Consider the following 20272-nt stretch of genomic DNA (forward strand, 5'->3'; position numbering starts at 1 on the left):
ACCGAATTGATTGTATTTCAGACGTTGTATATTGTATCTGTCACCATAAAAAAAAGTTCTCATCATTATAAGACCTCGTATACTCGTGAAATACAATCAATTCGGTCCACGTTCACTGTGCACAGTACACACACCCATTTTATACATTCAACATTTTGTTAGATGACCCAGCTGCTCCCTTTGTCAGTCCATGTACTTCGGCAGTGCGTTGGGGGTGACACAGGCAACACTGGCAACTTCTGAAAAGTTCCCTGATTAAAACCACCGCCAGTTTGTACGGAATAATTACCCGCTGGTGGAACTAATGTCGTTGTTCTCGAAATTCAACCGTTTTTAACGCAACTAGTAACGTAACGCAGGCTTTTTGGAGCTATACTTTAGTCCTGTTGTATACTTTGTTTAGGATATTTTGCAGAGTTTCATTTCGATAGTCTTCTTTGATATTTACAAAGTGAAAATTAAATCGAAAAAATTCGTCACGGACGTGGCTTGAACCCGTGGCTCTTATCAATCTGGGACGAGCGTGTTAACCATCGCGTACTTATCATGTCTATGCGAAATTTTAGATCTTTATCGTCATCAAGCCGACGCCGGTGTCATCTATCTGAAATATTGAGTACTAATATTTATTTGATATTTTACTAATGGAAAGTAAATGTTAAGATAGTTAGGGGTAATATAATAAATGTCCTCTATTATTACTAAGAGGAGCTCGGTGGCGCAGCGGTTAACGGGCTCGGTCTGCGATTGTTGAAGTTCAGCAACTTTCGCAAAGGCCGGTCATAGGATGGGTGACCAAAAAAAAAACAAGAAAGTTTTCATCTCGAGCTCCTCCGTGCTTCGGAAGGCACGTTAAGCCGTTGGTCCCGGCTGCATTAGCAGTCGTTAATAACCATCAATCCGCACTGGGCCCGCGTGATAGTTTAAGGCCCGATCTCCCTATCCATCCATAGGGAAGGCCCGTGCCCCAGCAGTGGGGACGCTAATGGGCTGATGATGATGATGATGATTATTATTATGGGGTGATTTTTGGGTCTGGTTTAAGTTGGTCTAACGGAAAACTGAAATGGGACGTGGTACTTAGTTCATCTTGCGACGGTTACTTCTGACTACCCCTATTGGGTTAATGTTATGTTGTTGTGGCTCTACCCCGTTAGGAAACATTACGGTCATGAGTGTATGACTGTATGGATCAATTTATCTATGTACCTCCATCTGGACGTCCAGTAAGGTACTCGCTTTACAAACAATTTCAAACCCGAAAACTCTACAACTTTTTGTCTAAGATCTTTAAACCCGCAGCGGGACAGAATTAGCTTCACAATATGTTGGAATCAAAACACAGAAACTGCTATTAAAACTTCGGCAATAGCCTACCGCGAACTCTATGGTAATATCAATTCGAATTATACTTGAGACCAACAACTTTGGTCTGTTAAATCTCAAAAACATTATGTACCTCTACGTAAGCCACATTGGCTATTCTTGTTTTATAATTGGTAAAGTTTACACCTTAATTTCTTTATGAAATTTTCGTGCCAAATATCTTAATTAAGGTGAGAAGAGTTTCGCAATTATGTCAAAGCGCAGGTATGCCATAACTTTAATGGATCGCCGGAACTTCACTCGTAATTGCAAATTAAGCTATAACGTTGAATTGGCAAATAGTGCGTCATCCTGACTATGTATTTGTATTTATATTTGTTCATAATACAACTAAAACTTGTGTAGAAATTGTGAAGTACTTATGTATGTATGTGTATGTAGGCGTTAGGCTGTAACAAGTATACAAATATATATAAGATCACGCCTATTTTCAATTGGGATAAGCAGAGTCCACGAAATTCCAAGTACCACTTTCGCTTTTTCTATTCTCATCGATATCTTCATACATGCTCGCCAGTTAAGAGTAATCTTGACTTGGATTTTCTCTAAAACATCATGCAACAAACAAACAAGTATTAAAATACGACGTAAAATGAAAATTCCGCACAAACTATATATAATCTAAGTACATTTACAGCAACTCCGCAAATACTCGGTCCTACCACTTGTCCAAGAGTTTAACGAACCGCGATAATTGAAAACCAACAAAATGTCCCAACATTTCAATATTATTTTTCACAGTGAATTTTCGTTTCGATTAGCTTACATTATGATACATTTTCATTGTAAAATCGTGAATCCATATGAGATTTCATCCTTTGCCACAATATTCTCTTTTCAGTGTTACGAAGACCAGTTAAGAAAGATCTTTTGAACTCCTTTATTTTCACTTATTTCTAAGAGAATGGGAGACCTCGTTCAACTGGCGCCCGCATGCGGAATACGAATTCTTAACATTTTAATTAAAAGCGTTCAAAATGCCGACCGCACTGGGCCTCTATTGTTGTCTCGTTCTGACGGCCGGGTGATTTATGGTGCACGAATGAGAAGGGTTGCGACCGTTGTTAAATGAAAATATACAAAATTAAAACTGTCATTTCTGTGGCGACTCTGAAAGGGGAAGGCGACTCTCTTGCGTATCTTTTATTTTTTAATTGTTACCAATTTTCTAGTTGACATAATGTGGAGTGGCACACTTGACTTTCTTAGATTTCATTATGTGATATGCGAGCTGCAGTCAAGTTTTAGTATGAAGGAAACAAAGCGTGTTAGCGGGCGCATTTGACCCGAAATGCAGGGAAATAAAGCTGGAAATTATAATGGACAATATTCCTGTCCCATTCACATGAGATACTGCAGTCGTTCTGCAGTGCGGCTCTTCAGTTTATTACCTAGGTTATTGTTGTATATATTAAGGTTAATTAGAGAATAAGAAAAAATAAAATGTCGTTGTTGTAGGCACTTTATTTCGATACAAGGTTTTTTTCTCCTACGGTTAATCTCAGGACTTCGTGTCAACAGTGGCTGTAAATTGTCTTTCATTATTTATGACCCTGCCTACCCCTTTAGGGATTACGGGCGTGAGTTTATAATATTATATATGTATATATTTGTAAACAAACAAAGAGAAAACATGAGGAATATCATGTACTGCTAGAACCCTGTCGCACTATCATATTTGATATTTAGTGAGACTTACAGATCAATTTTATAAGCAAGTGAAAGCGTCATGGTATTAAAGCGCCACAGTGCCAAATACCCAAAGACCCTATTATAAGTGACTTAAACATAGCTGGCAATGAGTGGGTGTGTAATACACCTCTGCCTACCCTTTCGGGGATACAGGCGTGATGGTTTGTTAAGTTGTTTTGTATTCATTCTAACCTCAAAAAAACCCTTTGTATATCTCTCTAGCTACCTTATCTATGTCCCTTGGAATCCGAGGAGATTACTCCTGGTACTTAAATCATGGCAGGAGATACGCAGATCGAGCCCGGTTAAGTAGGTATGTGTTTTATGACTCCCTAGTAGCGATTCTGCTGAAATTGCCAATACTAACTGGAAATTAAGGAAGTAAGGAACTATTGTCATCTAGTGAAAGGGCATAGTAACTAGTTTCTATAAAGTCTATTAAGTTTAGTAACTAGTTACAAAATAGCCTTTTACTTATGATTAATTTTATCGAAAATCTGTAGAGAATTCGAAGATTATTTTTTGACGTGACATATTGTAGGTTTGCTGCAAATGACATTAACTACTTGGCCGGACAAATGGGGACCACTGAGAGCTCTTACCCGGTACAAAATTTAAGACAACAGGCCTGAGGGTGCCCATTTGGGCGCGAATATATTTGAAAGAATTAATCGACTCTAGTGGATCGATAGCGATAAGCGCGGAATGAGGGAGGGAAATCGTGGACCACGCCGACGGGGTCAATGTAATGTACAAATTAAGCCCTTTTAATTGATACCCAACATAATACAACAAGACGAAAAAAAACCTATATAATAACTAGTATATATAAACTAGCCAAGTCGGACTTAGGCTACAATGTATTATCTTAAGTCATAAGAAGAATTTATATTTTATATTGTTATAAATAAATTTCAGGACTGACCATTGAACTTAGCACCCATTTAGATCTCACTTCTCTTGTCGTTGAAGTCAACAATCAAGGCATAGGTATATCATAATAGTAATATATTGAACTTTGCTCTCATTTCACATTTATGTGTTTTATGGGATATTATTATATCTCCTGCTTTATTATTATTTTTGAATTATTTTAGTTTGTATGAACGAGAATATTACTAGTTGTATAATTAGCAATATTATAATGAAAAGGATTTATAATCTTCTTCTATCTTAAGTAATAAATAAGTAAATCTATTGTAATTTCAAACATACTTTTAAAATCGTTATTTTAAAACATAATTACGTCGCAACTTACAAAAAAAATGTTTCAACATTATTTAAAAAGAGCAAAATGAAATTGTTAATTTTGTTTCACCGACCGAAATGATTAAAAAACTAATTAAAATGTTATACAGAAACCTTAATATTATAGTATCCTGTTAATTACGCTATAAAACTATTATTAAAAGGAACGGAATCTTTTCGGCGTAAAAATGAAAGAATTTCATCGTTTAATAGACGTGACGTGGTCGTGGTAGACCGGTTGGTAGAACGCTTGACTCTCATTGTGAGCTCGCAGGTTCGAATCCAGCACGGGCCTAAACCAATGATTTTTCTAAATTGTGTTCAAATTCATGTTTGGATCAGGAAAGATAATCACGTGCTCAGCGGTGAAGGAAAACATCGTGAGGAATCCCACATTCCCGAGAAATGCGTTTCGGAGGTATGTGACCTAACCTGTATTGGGCTGCTTTTCCCTTCGCGGGTTGGAAGGTCAGACAGGAAGTCGCTTCTGTAAAAAACCGGACCTGTCAAATCTTCAGGTTAGGTAAGCGGACCCTGTGACAAGGGGATAACTTTAGGGAGATGATTTATAATGATGAATAGACGTGGCACAAACCGAGTCAGGTGTTTTGTCTGCTTTAACGCGATTGACTACCTGTACTGGCGGTAGTTAACTCCGTCACTATACCAAAGAGTAAACAATACTACTTCGCCCCGCGCTAATTCGTATGGGGCGCCGACCTCACCCCCTCTGGGTCTTATTTTAGTCTAAATGGCCGTAAGGAGCATGCGTGGACTGTATGTCATATTAGTACTTTATTCCTTTTTATATGTAAAACAATGGAGTTTTCATTTCAAATGTATATTGGGAATGTATGTTTAATATGATGAATGTGGAGGAAGCAAGAGAGTGCCAGGATCGACGCAAATAGAATTCTATAGTCTCTCCTTACCCCATACTGTAAGTACGTATTGAGCGCTATTTAAATTTAAATATATTTAACAATTACAAACAACGACGATACTGTTTAGCTTACTGAAACGCAAGTATTTAGTTTTCTGTACCTCTGGCTACCCCAATTGAGAATATAGTCGTGAACGTATATTCATTTGTTTGTAATAATTGTTTTATTTACAAATACATAACAATGTAGTGATGTGAATGTGGGTAGAAAACCACTGGTCGCCGCGTTAAGCACAGCTTCTATCTTATGTTTTATATTGTGTACTAGCGACCCGCCCCGGCATCGATCGTGTGCAATGCTGAGAAAAAAATGAAATTATTTACGACATCACATTAAAAATCTCAAAGATAACAGTATTTCTCCACTATTTAATGGATTTTATTATACATAATAAACCTTCCTCTTGAATCACTCTATTAAAAAAAACCGCATCAAAATCCGTTAAAGATTTAAGCGTACATAGGGATATAGGGACACAAAAAGCGACTTTGTTTTATACTATGTAGTGATTATAAGTATTTTATACATTAGAAGGATAAAGCGGAGTCACCAGTACTAACGTTCTAAAGTTGCGTCGTTGGCGACCTAAGTAAATAAAGTAGTTCCGTACAGAGTTGGAAAGTGTGAGGACTCACCTCAGAGGACCGGGGTATGTTTACTTAAAAATATATCATATATACTCATGCGTGGTGGAGTATGCTCCATACCCCCTCCGGTTGATTGAGGGGAGGCCTGTGCCCAGCAGTGGGACGTATATAGGCTGTTATGTTATGTATACACTCATGGGTAAATTTAAGTTTTTTCTTCTTGTTTTATGAGTGTGATTACCAGCGGATATATTAACCCCATGATCAGTCAATATACCGGACTAACCCGTGCTGGATTTGAACCTCCAATGAGAGTCAAGCGCTATTCCAACTAGTCCACCACAGCTCCCTAAATAACTTAAAAAAACACAAAAATACGGTCCATACAACTTGTAAAGTAGAAAGACGTAGCTAAGTGCTACGAGCTACGATGTAGCACTCGCGTAGCATAGCAGTAACGTTGACTACTATAGTTACTACACGGTACTACAATTCGTTGTACTTGTTGTTTGCCTCTCACGTGAATGAGGTCTTGTTTGTACTGCACTTGTGACTTCAGTTCTATTGTGTACTAGACTGCTATAGTAGTCGGTCTCTTTATTTTTAATGTTGAGTACTATTATTACTTTTTCGATTTAAATTTTCTCACAACAGACATTATAAACAATCATTAGAGATACACCTCATATATATTATGAACAAACTTAGAGGAAATTGTTAATGTTAATTTTCATAAATAAATAAACATACGTTTTCTTAGGCGAACATTAGTTATGGGGTTGGTTTTAAGTTGTTTTGCGAGTCCCGACCCCGAATTTCGTTAATTCTAATTGAAGGGGCGAACCCTACGTTGTTTGTACAATAGCTACTAATTTCGCTACTATACATTTTTGTAGATACACTTGTACTGTTATGCAATTGAGTTACTCTTTTATGGAATCCTGTCTCTTTAGGGAGAGTTTTATGGGATTTCGCTGCGTTTTTTTTATCTCTCTTTATCTTTTTATTGCGATTTCCATGCTGATTTATCATTTGTCTGCGAGGGGCTGCAAAGTAAGTGCTTGACGACAGATTGCTTATCAGACGAGAGTGGGACGCTTATACAAAGAGTGCAATGTGTGATTGATGGAAGTAAATAAGCTCAGTGGCACTATACGCGCTATTTTCATAATGTCTATCGGCAATCATTGTTATTTCGAATTCAAACAAATGCTAATGTTCATCGATTTATCGTGTATCAGAATTTGAATTCAGAACTATTATTGTTGTTTTGATTCCACGAAAAAATAACAATAAAGTACTAAATTAGTTCTAAGTTTAAATTCTGATAATTTCACGATAAATTTAACAATTTAGAAAACATGGAAATTACCATTCGTTTGTAATTGAGAAAGCCATGATTGCCGCGGGACATAAGAAAATAGAAGCACTGTATTTGGAATGGCATTTTAAAAATAGATTTATGTTACCAATTGGTAACTTTAACCAAAACGCGCTCGGTAACACTAACATTAAAATTCTGAGTAAAGGTTATTATTATTTTATAACTTTTTGTGGCTTCATTATAAGAACATTTTTAGCTTCCAAACTGTGACCGTAAGTTAAGGACGCGTGCGTTTTATTATAGTGTTACCATAATTCTTATGATATAAAAATGTTACAGAAAATTCTACTAATACATAAATTGAGAAATCTTATAAAAATATCCTTACACATCTTTTACTCATTGGATTTGCGGAAATCGTTAAAAATTATCAAGGGATTAGTGGGGAGGCTGCGTCATTTGGCTGTCGGTGCGCCGTTGTCTCAATCAGGGTAGGTGGGCCTCTTGGGACCAGTTGGCTTCCAAGTGATGGATGTGATCATCATGGCCTTTCTTTTTTGTTACCTCTCTTTTTTGTGTTAAGTGCGTTGTCTGAGGAATTCATGTCGATTTGACACGTCTTAGTTCCTTTTTCATATTAGATTCAGCTTGTCTGATGACTCTGGCATAGAATAAGGAATAATACTACGTATGGAATGGTAGGTAATTCTTCGCTCCCCACCAGTGGCTGAGCTAGGTTTACCTCACCCCCTTTCGAACCTAGTTTAGTCTTAAATCGTATGGCGTCAGACTTCACACACACAGATGCTCGTGTACGATAACGTCAATGTGTAGTGTCTGTGTAAAACGAGGTGTTCTGTATAAAGTGTCCCGGGCGTGACTTTGATAAGTCTAATGAAATATCGTGTGATTCAGTATGCCGACACATGTAACATAAGCAAAACTATATGCCAATTAGGATAGTCAGAAGTACATTCATCGTAAGACGAACTAAGTACCCACACGTCACCGAGCTTTCTGTTAGACCAACGTGATAGGTGGTGAGCCGTATCGCCGTCTATAATGGTCGAGCCAACTGTGTAAGTGATAACTGCACTAAAGATAAATTATTAACTCATTCAGTAAGATTTACGTAAAGTATAATATCTTCTTCTTCTTCTTTTATCCTCTGTCGGGATGTAGGGATGAAATAACAGAGTTCCACTCCTCGCGATATTTTGCAGCTTCTGTAGCGTGTTCCCATGGCATACCAAGAGTTTTTGATTCCAGGTCAACCGAGTGTCGTCGGGTCTATTTGGGTCGCCTTTGCTTTTGTTTTTTTTTAATATAATATAACAAAAAAATATCCTTCATACGTCCGTCGTCTATTGTTTGGCATAAACCTCCCCTCAATCAATCGGGATTATGGGGCATTCTGCCAACTCCAAAACAGTACGAGACTAAGGGCCCTAGCACACTAGGACAATACGGTTTCGCCACCAGCGGAAAATTATTCAGAATTCGGTTGCTGGCACCAAATTGGTTAAGCAACCAGGTGAGGTATCCTTTATACAACCGCATACATTTTGTTGGTGGCGCAGCCATGGTGTTCAGGTAAGATAGGTGTCCATGATAAGCAGGTGACTGACTTATTGAAACGTGACTTATACTTGTAGGTTTGCCGCAAACGACATTAACTACTTGGCCGGACAAATGGGGAACGCTGAGGGCTCTCACCCGGTGACTTTGTAAGCACACACTATTCACTATTATCACCAAACAGTACAAAATATTGATAATTTTCAGACATCGACCTAAAAGGTTCTTAATAGAAAGTTTTGTGCTAACATGACAAGCTATTTTCCTTACAATACTTTCTATCGACCCACTAAATTGTACAGAATGCATATTTTGTAAAGAAAAAATAGTTCGTATTCAATATTGATTTTACAATGGTAGAACGACAGTGTATATTTGATTAATTAATAATGGCTATTGTTAAGTACGCCATTTTTAATATGTGTACGTGATAGACCGCACAAAATCACGCTTTAGGTGATTCTCACACGTTTTTATGTCATCATACGTTAGTTTATAATTACATACTTATAGGCCCCGATTCCTGCAAACACCGCCTAATTTTATTTTAAGTTATATCCGTCATTTTCATATCCGTCGAAAAGGAAAGGGACGGATGATTCACAGCTCTTAATTTTAGGAAGAATGAGTAAATGAATGTGTCGGATTATTGACTGATGTAAAATTTTTAGACGGTTGGTTTAGATTTGTGCTTAAAATTGACGTGTGTTCCATAAATTTTATGCTTGTCAATTACCCGTCCCTTTCCTTTTCGGCGGATAAGAAAATGACAGATATAACTTAAAATAAAATTAGATGGTATTTACAGGAATTAGCACCATAGTCGGTTAAATTTAATTAGAATTTCCAGCTACCAGATACTTTTAAATATAAATAGTGTCATAAAAAAACATTTTTTGAAATTGCAATAATACCAACATAACACACCTTGTTAAGTCTTGCTTAGTTATTACTGTCTCTTACTTTTATCTCTTTTTCACGGTTACTTAATCTCTAACTGTTTACAAAATGACACTATATTTCCGTACAAAATATCCAAAGAGTCCAAGGCTCAATGGCGCGGAGTATGCTCCAAAGCCTCTGCGTCCCTGACCTACTACCGCACGGCGCGACCTTCAGACCCTCGATAGATGCCCAGGGATAACACAGCATCGCGCCTGTATCCTCGAAGGGGTAGGCAGAAGAGTAATAGTACACCCACTCGTCAGCTATGTTTTAGTTCCATCTAATAGGGGTCCAGCCTATTGCCATTAATAGGCACAAATACTGGAAACCACCTTATTTATGATCCAAACATGAATTGAAATTCATAAAGTCGATTTATTGGTTTAGATCCCGAGTCACGATTCGAACCAGTGATACTGCAATGTAACTCACGCGTTTTCCGAACGGAGCTATCACGGATTTCCGGGGATACACGGGCATGAGTGTCTCTTGGTATAATAGAGGTAACAAATACATACAACACAATACATACTCATATTATTATACATAAATGTGATCGTACTGTCTACAGCCCACCCCGGATATTTCATCGTTTTACACAGACACTACACATTGACTTTATCGTACACGCGCATCTGTGTGTGTGACGTCTGACACCATGCGATTGAAGACAACTAGGTTCGAAGGGGGGGTGAGGTAAACCTAGCTCAGTCGCTGGTGGGGAGCGGAGAATTACTTTTGTATACGCAGTATTATTCCTTATTCTATGCCAGAGTCATAAGTCGTCAGACAAGCTGAATCTAATATAAAAAAGGAACTAAGACGTGTCAAACAGACATGAATTCCTTAGACAACACCTCGTATTTCACAGACACTATATATTGACGTTAACGTACAGTCATGAGCAATATAATGTACCCACTTTAGGACTCTGTCGCACTAACATATTTGACATTGTAGTGAGACTTGCAGTTCAATTTGTCAAAAAAGTTAATGTGACATGGTACAAAAGTGTATACATATTAATGCTGGTGACCGTACACGCGCATCTGTATGTTTGACGGGTGACGCCATTTGATTCAAGATTAAAGTAAGACCGAAGGGCCTATGCCTAAATGGTGGAGCAGAGCCAAAAGTAGTCTGAAGACAACTTGATTGATGTCAGTCATGCGACTTTTGCTTTGACGAGACTTATTGTAGATTTGCCGCAGACGGCGTTAACTACTTGGCCGGAAGTCATGAGTTATCATCGTCACTTGCCGATGTAACCGGACATACTAGGGGTTTACCTGTACTGATATGGAAAAACATAAAATGTATACCGAAGGCGATAAGACCACAAGTGGCCATTTTCCGCCCTCGCTTGCAAATGCCGTGTTTAGAACGAACTCCGGTAATGATTACTATAAGTATAAAGCGCAGTTTTGGGACTCTGAAACGCAAAATGTTGCCATCTGGATGTTATTCTGGGTTTCATGGACTGTTTGTCAGGGTTGTATTATCTTTTTAGGGGCACAAGCGAATATAAACTTCTCATAAAAAAAAAACGAAATGCTCAGTAGCTTCGTAAATAAAAATATTAAATTCAAATAAAACATACGATTAGAATAAAAAAGTTTTTTTTTCATTCTTAAAATTAATGTTCTAAATTTAATTAAATTCGTGCTTTTTTGAACAGAAATTTGGATGTGTTTCAATTTTGTTGAAAAGTAGTCTTATACACACTTATACACGTAATAATTCTTATCGGGTTAGTCTGACACGTTTACTATGATTTTATTAAATCCTCCTTAGTAGTGAAATAAATAAGTAAACAAAAACAAAACAAATAAATTAATAAAGTCAACTCTTGGTAGTTTCACTTCCACATCGCTCGAATTCTATACACGGAAAACGAGCAAAAGACACCTGAATTCAAATAAAACAGCTGCGAACAAACACGGTTGTTTAACAAATACCCAGAACCTTCTGGTTCTAGTTTCCTTAATAAAACGTACATTTTGATATCACTGAAGGCAACAAGGTTAATTTAGTTAAAAGGGCACAAAGAGCTCACACCCTGTACTAGAATAACATTAGGTGGGACACGGCGCGAATAATGTATCCATACGGTAGGACCTTATGCAATTAAGGCGCGGGCTTCTAAGTACGCGGATTGTAAGGACGACAAAGAATTTGCTCTTTTTTCTTTGTTTTTTTACTAGAAGCAATACCGTAAGAACAATAAACAGCTGTTTAGAAATCAACTAATTTGCTAGACTGGGGCAATGGAGTTGACTGGGTTAAAGATGAATTATAAAAATATTAATTGAGTTAATTGGCTTCTATTAGAAGCCAGTCTCAAATTATCAAAAATCTTTCCCATTTTTAGTTTTGATTTATTATCGAATGTACTCTTATATCGAATATTGTATTTAAATATTTCGGTAAAATATATATTTAAATATTTCGCTCAAGATGTTTTTTCCAAGAAAATTTTACTCGAAACTTTCAGCGTTACCACATTTTGCAGACCTTGCTTTTTACGAGTGAACCAACCTTGAGCCAAAAGAAACTTAGGTTTTCGAAGCAGCTGATTTTACGACCAACACTTGCAACAAGGTTAAGTGGGGTATAAAATGGAGTACAACTATTTACGTGACACAACGTAGGGTACATATTTAGAGTAATTTTAGCCCCTAACCGATTCTAGCAAAATGTATTTATATATTAATTTTTATTTCTACAGCTCATACTTACGTCAATTTGATATGACGCAATATACAGCTAGGGAAAAGGAAGTTTGACAACCGAATTTCAAGCATAATTTAACCTCTACAAACTAATATAGTTTTCTACTTTCCGCGACTAAAATAATGCCAAATTATAATTACAAGTACCAATCATGATACTGCTTGTTCGAAAGTCCTGGTAGTTTAAAAGGCCACATTGAAGCAATTCATCTAAGAGAGCAATTTTGCTATTTGACATTTGTTGACATATATGCGCAAATGTCAAATTGCAATATTGCTTTTTAGATGAATTGCTACAATTTGGCTTTTTTAACCCACCTGTCATATTAAGAACGATTCATTCCATTCACATTTGATCAAGTTGAAATACTCGCTTGTTCTTTTGCGTGGGACGCAACGAGATCGGGTTTTAATAAAAAACTCTTCGTCTATTCTCCTCTGCTCTTTTAATACATCCTCACACAACGCCAGCAATGAGAACCCCATCTCTTCAGCATGACCATTGTCATGTAAATCACATTTGGAAAGAAATGCAAACTTCCCCGGAACGGATGAATATTTCAAATTATTCTATGCGTCGCCGAAGAGTTGGGAAATGTTGTCTAATTTGTTGTACATATCTATGTTTGCCATAGATTTATTTGTAAGGAGTTTTGGTTTGTTAAAATAATAAAAATAATATGGAAATAATTGTTCTCCTTGCGGAGATATTGACTATGGGGTTGTTACAAAAAATATATTCTCTAACGTGTGTCGAGTCGACAGATAAAGTAAAAAGCCTAAATGTTTGGTTGGAAATCTGAGCTCCTTGTCGTTAAAAATAATTGGCATTTAAACTTATGAAATCACATTCATGTTTCATAGGTAACAGAGATGGTCAGACGAGATGAACTATGATACGTAATTACTTACTATTTACTCTTCTTTAGTATTGTATTAGAACGTACTCTTAAGTTCAATTTGCCGTTATAAGCACATAGTAAAGAATAAAAGTAACCTCACTTATTATTGAACAACTCTCTTACCATAGACAAAAGGAATCATTCGCAGACGGTATAATCGGTATATTTAGATAAGGGCGAAGTAGGTATTATATTCGCGTCGCTGCTGTAGAGCAAACAGGCTCGCCATGTCGGGGTGGGCAGATGTGACGGGCCGTATATTCTGTAGGGATGGGACATGTCGATAAATGTTGTCGATAAAAAAAATACAAGATAGATTAAGTTTACGCGGTTATTTTCATAATTATAACACAATAACGGGTTCTTACCGCGTTTGAAATAGGGATATATGAGACTCCCGATATTTCGACACTGTTGCAAGTGCCATGATCACGGGATGACTGATGAGATTGGAACAAGATAAGATAAGACAAGATAAGATTTTCTGTTTGAGTAAAGTAGCGTCATGCTATGGTGGTAGTTTTGACACAATACAAATGACGAAAAAATATAATGTTTTTGGAATTAGAACTGGTACTGCAAGTAGTACCAATTAAAAAGTTTCGATATATTTTTTAACTGATTGCACGGTTAATATTGGCAATAAAGAACAGTAATACTGATCCCCGATCTACAAATATTTAAAAAGTACTTTCGGAAAAGCGTAAAGTAACATTGTCAGCTATTTTGACACAGTTCATATTTTATGTGGAAAATTCCTAAAAATAAAACCTAACAAATACTTGGCTTAAAGGTCGTGCAACCAGGCCATTTAATTTAAAAATAAAAAGTACTTTGTACCTTCAAATGTATAGAAATGTAAAGGTGGGTACTGACCATCGTTACGAGGTGTAATGTAACATGTTACACAGCGAGCATTCGTGCTGTTAGTACAGGGAAATAAGGCGCTCGTAGCGAGCATCAACACTGATTTTAAGCACATGACGTAACATATCATGCTCGCTGCGAATGGTACAATACGCCTCGTAACACCGGTCAGTACCCACCTTGAAACTACATGAGCGGAAAAATTCAAAACGGCCATCATAGCATGCGCTACTTACTTAGAGTGAACGTATATTTCTTTGTGGAAGCGAGACAGATAATTTATGACGTGGATTCTCATCGTTTTCAAGAAAAATAAAATGCTAACTGCCGGGTTTACGTGACAACCGCGGCGCGAATTATATTGAGCGCTTTGACCAATAAACGACACGAATGCTATCTACGTAGATGGACCTCAAACGGATATTGGTCGAAAGCTTCGATATAATTCGCGCCGTGCGCGGCACGGTTACCCTGCAAATTCCAACTGAACGTGCTTCTTAACGTACTTGCTGGATATTATAAGCGATGAGCTGTTAATCTGTTACCTATTACTTATCTGAAGACAGAAATGCTTAAAGTTTCATTTTACATCAATAGTGCACGAGCGTAATAAAAGCTTCTGTCTTAGAAATAGATTTTATTTATGTTTAAACTAAGACCATATTGAGTTACTCGCCATTATTCTCGGAAAGCATAACTAAACTGGTTCGTAACAATAACAACACAAGCAATTCTGCGGATAAACGAGTTCAAATAAGAAATCTTTATAAACCACAATGAATGAGCGAGTACTTTAACGAGCAGTAATTGACCCAGAAATAGTTTCTCATACAAAGTTCAAAGGAACTCAGTAGTTAATTCTACAACGCTATAAATTACCGGAGAAAAACTCGTCACAGAATTTTACTTGCACATTTTTTTCAGCTTCCACTTCGAGTGCTGATCATGTAGAATGATTAAAAATAAGAAAATATCTAATCGACATGTGGCAATCGACGGCGGTGCGTCCCGAAAGTGTAATAAAATGGCGACTGTAGGCCGGTAGCGGGCGAGGGGAGTTTTTAAGTCGTCTTGCCTCCATCCAAACACAAGCCAAAAATCTTTATAAATGCAAACGAGACCGAGATATCCAGCTGCCAGCGGGTGGGTAAGGGATAGAGATAGGTGCATTCGAGTTAGCTCTGCGGTCGCGGTAGATACAGCACGTTCGTGCCGCTTCAGACGGTGTGGTTAAGGGTGCCCTAACTTTCCTACGAATTCGAGTGGAGAAGGAAAAACAAATAATCAAATACCTCGTTTGAATGTATAACTTGGACCGTTTTAAAACAAAATAGGTGGCGAATACTGTATTTGGACTGTATACAAAGAAAATAAGTTTTTTTTTGTACAAATGACCAAATTCGATATGCCGATAATTGAATTGAAATGAGTTATGAAAGAACAAAAGAATTCGAAATGTTATCGATGTAAAAATTCTTTGATAGTACCAAATGAAATGTAGAGTCGAGGATTTTCATTATTGATACAAAAGGGTTTTTTGAATGGGATAGGTCTTGCGGAAGTCAATTTAATTATGTTATGTTACTGGACATTATACGCACCTGATTGCCCGAAATAGCAAGATAATTCTGGACTGGACTGGAAACTTTGGACGCTATTAGGCGTAAAAAAATGTAAATAAATCGAGATTTTGGCGACGAAAATTACATTAAAAGTGATTGATTTTTCAAATGGCGCTTGCGTGGTTTTGACTGTAAGGTGATTATCAATTAGGTGATGTCAATCGAATCAATCAAACTCACACTTTTTGTAGGTAATGTAGTGATATTGAGCTTTTCTCATTATTTACAATGTTCCACTTATTTGGAGACTTAACAGTTCTACTTAGCGTTTAAAGTGTTTATAAAGGTATCTCTTCGAACATATGTCGCCAACTAACGTAAGTTCTAGAATATTCTAGAATATTTTTGCGTTAACGGTCATGATATTGACCACAGGTGTTCGAAAATCTACCCATTAATGACTTCTAGTTTTATTTATAAAAATAATCAATAAATAGCACATACCTGCCGCCTACTAACAAATAGTTGCCATCTCGCAACAATAATCTGAAGTAATCTGTGTGTGTCTCGTTGCCGAGGAACTTGTGTGTGTCGTCGACCCCTGAAACAAACAAACAAGCAACACGTTAATACTTGTATGTACTTTTAAAACCGACCGACCGATTTTTAACGGCGATATCACCTATCGCGTAGGTCTAACAGAATGCTGATGTCCATCTCGAAGTGTGGGTAATCAGTTCACCTTACGACAAGAACTTCCCTCAGTTGGTGAGAGAAGGCATGTCGATTAGTGGGACGTAAATAAATAGGTTGCTTTTTTATAGGTTTACACAATATTTAAAATCTACCTATAAAATGCTACTTAGGTTCTATGACGATCTTGTGACGTAGCGAGTAGGCGCCGCTACTTCAAAAGCGCACCCCTGATGCCGGGAAGCAGTGGTATCAGTACTGGTTGGAGGTCGAAGAAATGGATTCTGGTAGGGCTCTAGCTAGAACATCACCGATTGAGAAATTGGTCGGTGTAATGCGGAAGGCGTAGTTCTCTTAAATAAAGAGAGAGACACAATATTTCGTATTAAGTGCCTATCAAAATGAAAGCAGCCGTATAATTTTGTTTTATTTAGTTAGACATGAAATTAATATCATGTTAGGCCTCAAACAAGAACATTTCAGTAAATAATTTTCAAGAATATTTAACCGACAACAAAAGCAATTACGTTAAAAGCCCACGTATCGTCGATACTGTAATTAATGTAGTATCGAGTGACTTTGTGAATAAGAATTAACATATCCATCAAACAGCTTGGAGGTTGGAATTCGCCGAACAGTTCATTGGATACTTATTAAAATTCCAATTATGATTTTTATTTTAAAACACTTACCCGTGCTTAGGGAAACTCATAAAGAGAAAATTAAAATCGAAAAAAATCTTTTTACTATGTAATGTACTTATGTTTACAGTCAACATATAAATTCATGTTTGTTCGTGTTTGTTTAATATTAATATTTTATAAATGTGTTTCCGATTTATTTTAATGTATTTTGTTATTATTGATATTTTTTATTAGCATCTAAAGCGACATTTTTGTGTTAAATATTTGTATACCGATCAGGCTGGACATGTTGAAACCCAAAATATAAATTGTAAGATCATTGTTATGTTACACATGTTTCACAAATAAATGATAATGATTATGTTTGCAATTCCCGATGGAGTGGGCACAGCCATAAGGTACTGTTGTACTGTTTGAAATAAGGCATAATATTATGTACCTTTAGTAACCCTATTTGCAGAACGTGTGACTTAATCGAACATAGATAATTGATATCACGTGTTTCCAGTATTTGTGCCCGGTTAATAGCAATAGACTCGACCCTATTACATGGGACTTAAATATATCTCGCGAGGATGTGTGTATATATACTATACACTTCTGTCTATCCCTTCTGGGATACAGACGTGATGGTATGTTATGATCATATAAACCACAAGCACAACAACGAAGAACTGGGGGGAGCACCGAAGTAATTCATCTAAAAAGCAATATTGCAATTTGACATTTGCGCATATAAAAGTAAGTGTGCAATTCAAACTAATGTCAAATAGCAATATTGCTTTTTACATGAATTCCCTAGTTTGGTTAGGACATTACAGGCTGATCACCTGATTGTCCGAAAGTAAGATGATCCGTGCTTCGGAAGGCATGTTAAGCTGCTGGTCCCGGTTACAACTTACTGACTTAAGTAAGTAGTCGTTACATGAGTCTTGTCAGGGGCCTTTGGCGGCTCAATAGTAACCCTGACACCAGGGTTGATGGGGTTGGTAATCCACCTCACAACCTACACGATAGGAGATTCTATACCATAAAATTCACTTGATATTAAATCAGGAACATGAGCTAAATCATCCCCCACCCCTCAGTATTTGGCGTACCAAATACTAAATAGTGTAAATAATAGTGTCTGACAACCTGACAACGAAAACCTGTATAGCCGAGAGCGCGCGGCCCCTCACACACACACAAACACACACACAAACACACACACACAAATTCAAATTCAAAAATATCTTTATTCAGTAGGTAACATAGTTACACTTTGAATCGTCAATTTTTACATAACGAACGTCTCATCCGCCTAAAACTACTGCAACTTCTCACAACCTGTATAGCCGGGGAAAAGAAGCTGCAAGAAAAACCTCGGCACAGAGCCCTAGACGTTCTTTAAAAAAATAAAAATAAACACACACACACACACACACACACACACACTGTGCATGACATACACGCCTTAACACTACCAAAGCCGATTATAGTTCTTGGAACTATTAATGTACTAAACGAAGTCGGAATCTAAGCTCCATTATAATGTTACCGCCGCCGTCAGTGGGCCAGGTGCCTGAATGAGGTGTGAGAAGATGGACGTGGACCTCATTAAATGCCTATTGTCAACAAACAGACATCTTTTGACATTTTTGTCTCGGATTTGGACCCGACCCCACAACCCAGTACCCTACTACCTGGAGACAGGACGGTTAATGACAAACATTGCGTCGATGTAATGTTTACTCAAATATTCTTGGTATTATTTTCTTAACAAAGAATTTTGCTGTTACAATTGTAGAAATTTAAATAGGTAAGCATCTCTGATCTAGTGGTTAGAGCGTTGGGCTCACGATCTGGAGCTCCGGGTATGATTCCCGATGTTCCCATTGTTGAAATCACTGTCGACTGTTCTTTGTTTGGTAAGGACATTGCAGGCTTGAATCACCTGATTGATTGGAGGGCACGTTAAACCGATGGTCCCGAAAAAAACACCTCCACCAAACCGCAGTAGATCAGTGAGGGGGAGTATACTACTCCAGTTGACTGAGGGCAGGCCTGTGCCCTGTAGTGGGACGTATAAAGGCTGTTTATGTTTTTATGTTATGTGTCTGCAATGCTATGTTTAGACATGTTTCAAAAAATGCTTCGTACAGACGAATGAACAAACATAACCCATAGGCTGCAGGAGCCACCTGCTATCGCGTATTTGACAGATAAAAGAGTTCATTTAAGCGTAAAACAATATTCATAAAACCCAACGTTCGTATTCGTGAGCTATAAAAACGGAGTGAGAATAATATGACAAGTGAAACGTCTTCGGAAGGCACGTACGATAAAATCAAAGATTACTCTGAAAGGCCCTTTTTATGTCGATGGATAGGTTCACGACTTTTTTGATAACGTCACTCAAATATCAGTTGATGTATAAAGCAATATCAAAGTGATGGAGAATGAAATGGCACTGTGAGATACATTTTAAGGACTTCAAAAAAGAAGAATGTTATATTTTGACCCGCATGTATGTGGGATGGAAATAAAACTTGGCCAATTGAGCTCCGACACAGTTTATTATTTTTTCTAACTACACCGTCGCGTCGGTACATACAATTCTTTCGCCATTTCGGCACACCCCGGACACTTCATACAAACAACCTCGTTTTACACAGACACCACACATGGACATTCTCGTACACGTGCATCTGTGTGAGTGACGTCTGACGCCATACGATTTAAGTCTAAACTATATCCGAGGGGGATGAGGTAAACCTAGCTCAGACGCTGGTGGGGAGCGGAGAGTTGCCGTTCTATACGTAGTATTATTCCTTATTCTAGGATTTCGGGAAAAAGTAAAAGTCACGACTATAGACCATTCTAGAATATCGTTATAGACAAAATATAGTACGTGGGCTTCTAAACACGTGTGTGAAATTTCACAGGTGTATGTTTGTCCACGCATTTCTCAGAAACTACAAATTGTTAGAATTTGAGGTACGTTTATTTTTAATAATTACTTACCTATGTTTTCATATTCCCATCAAAAAAATAATAAGACAGATTATATAACTTGTACTAACACTAGGGTAAATGGTCACTGCACTGACAAACGCACAACATACTATTTACCCGACTGCGGCGAAGCAAAAATGAGGGTTATTTACTCCATGAATAGACGCGAGC

General features: G+C 37.4%; 1 protein-coding gene across 3 annotated transcripts in view; it reads right to left on the reverse strand.

Moving 5' to 3' along the window:
- LOC126374315 (semaphorin-1A) overlaps positions 1-20272 on the reverse strand; it is a 449388-nt gene that overhangs the window by 40979 nt on the left and 388137 nt on the right. For all 3 annotated transcript variants that reach the window (XM_050020874.1, XM_050020872.1, XM_050020873.1), the window contains exon 2: positions 16272-16368. In XM_050020874.1, the coding sequence (XP_049876831.1) occupies positions 16272-16368 (97 nt within the window). The remainder of the gene's footprint in view (positions 1-16271; positions 16369-20272) is intronic.

Source organism: Pectinophora gossypiella, chromosome 17 (assembly GCF_024362695.1).
Source record: "Pectinophora gossypiella chromosome 17, ilPecGoss1.1, whole genome shotgun sequence".
Lineage (NCBI taxonomy): Eukaryota > Metazoa > Arthropoda > Insecta > Lepidoptera > Gelechiidae > Pectinophora > Pectinophora gossypiella.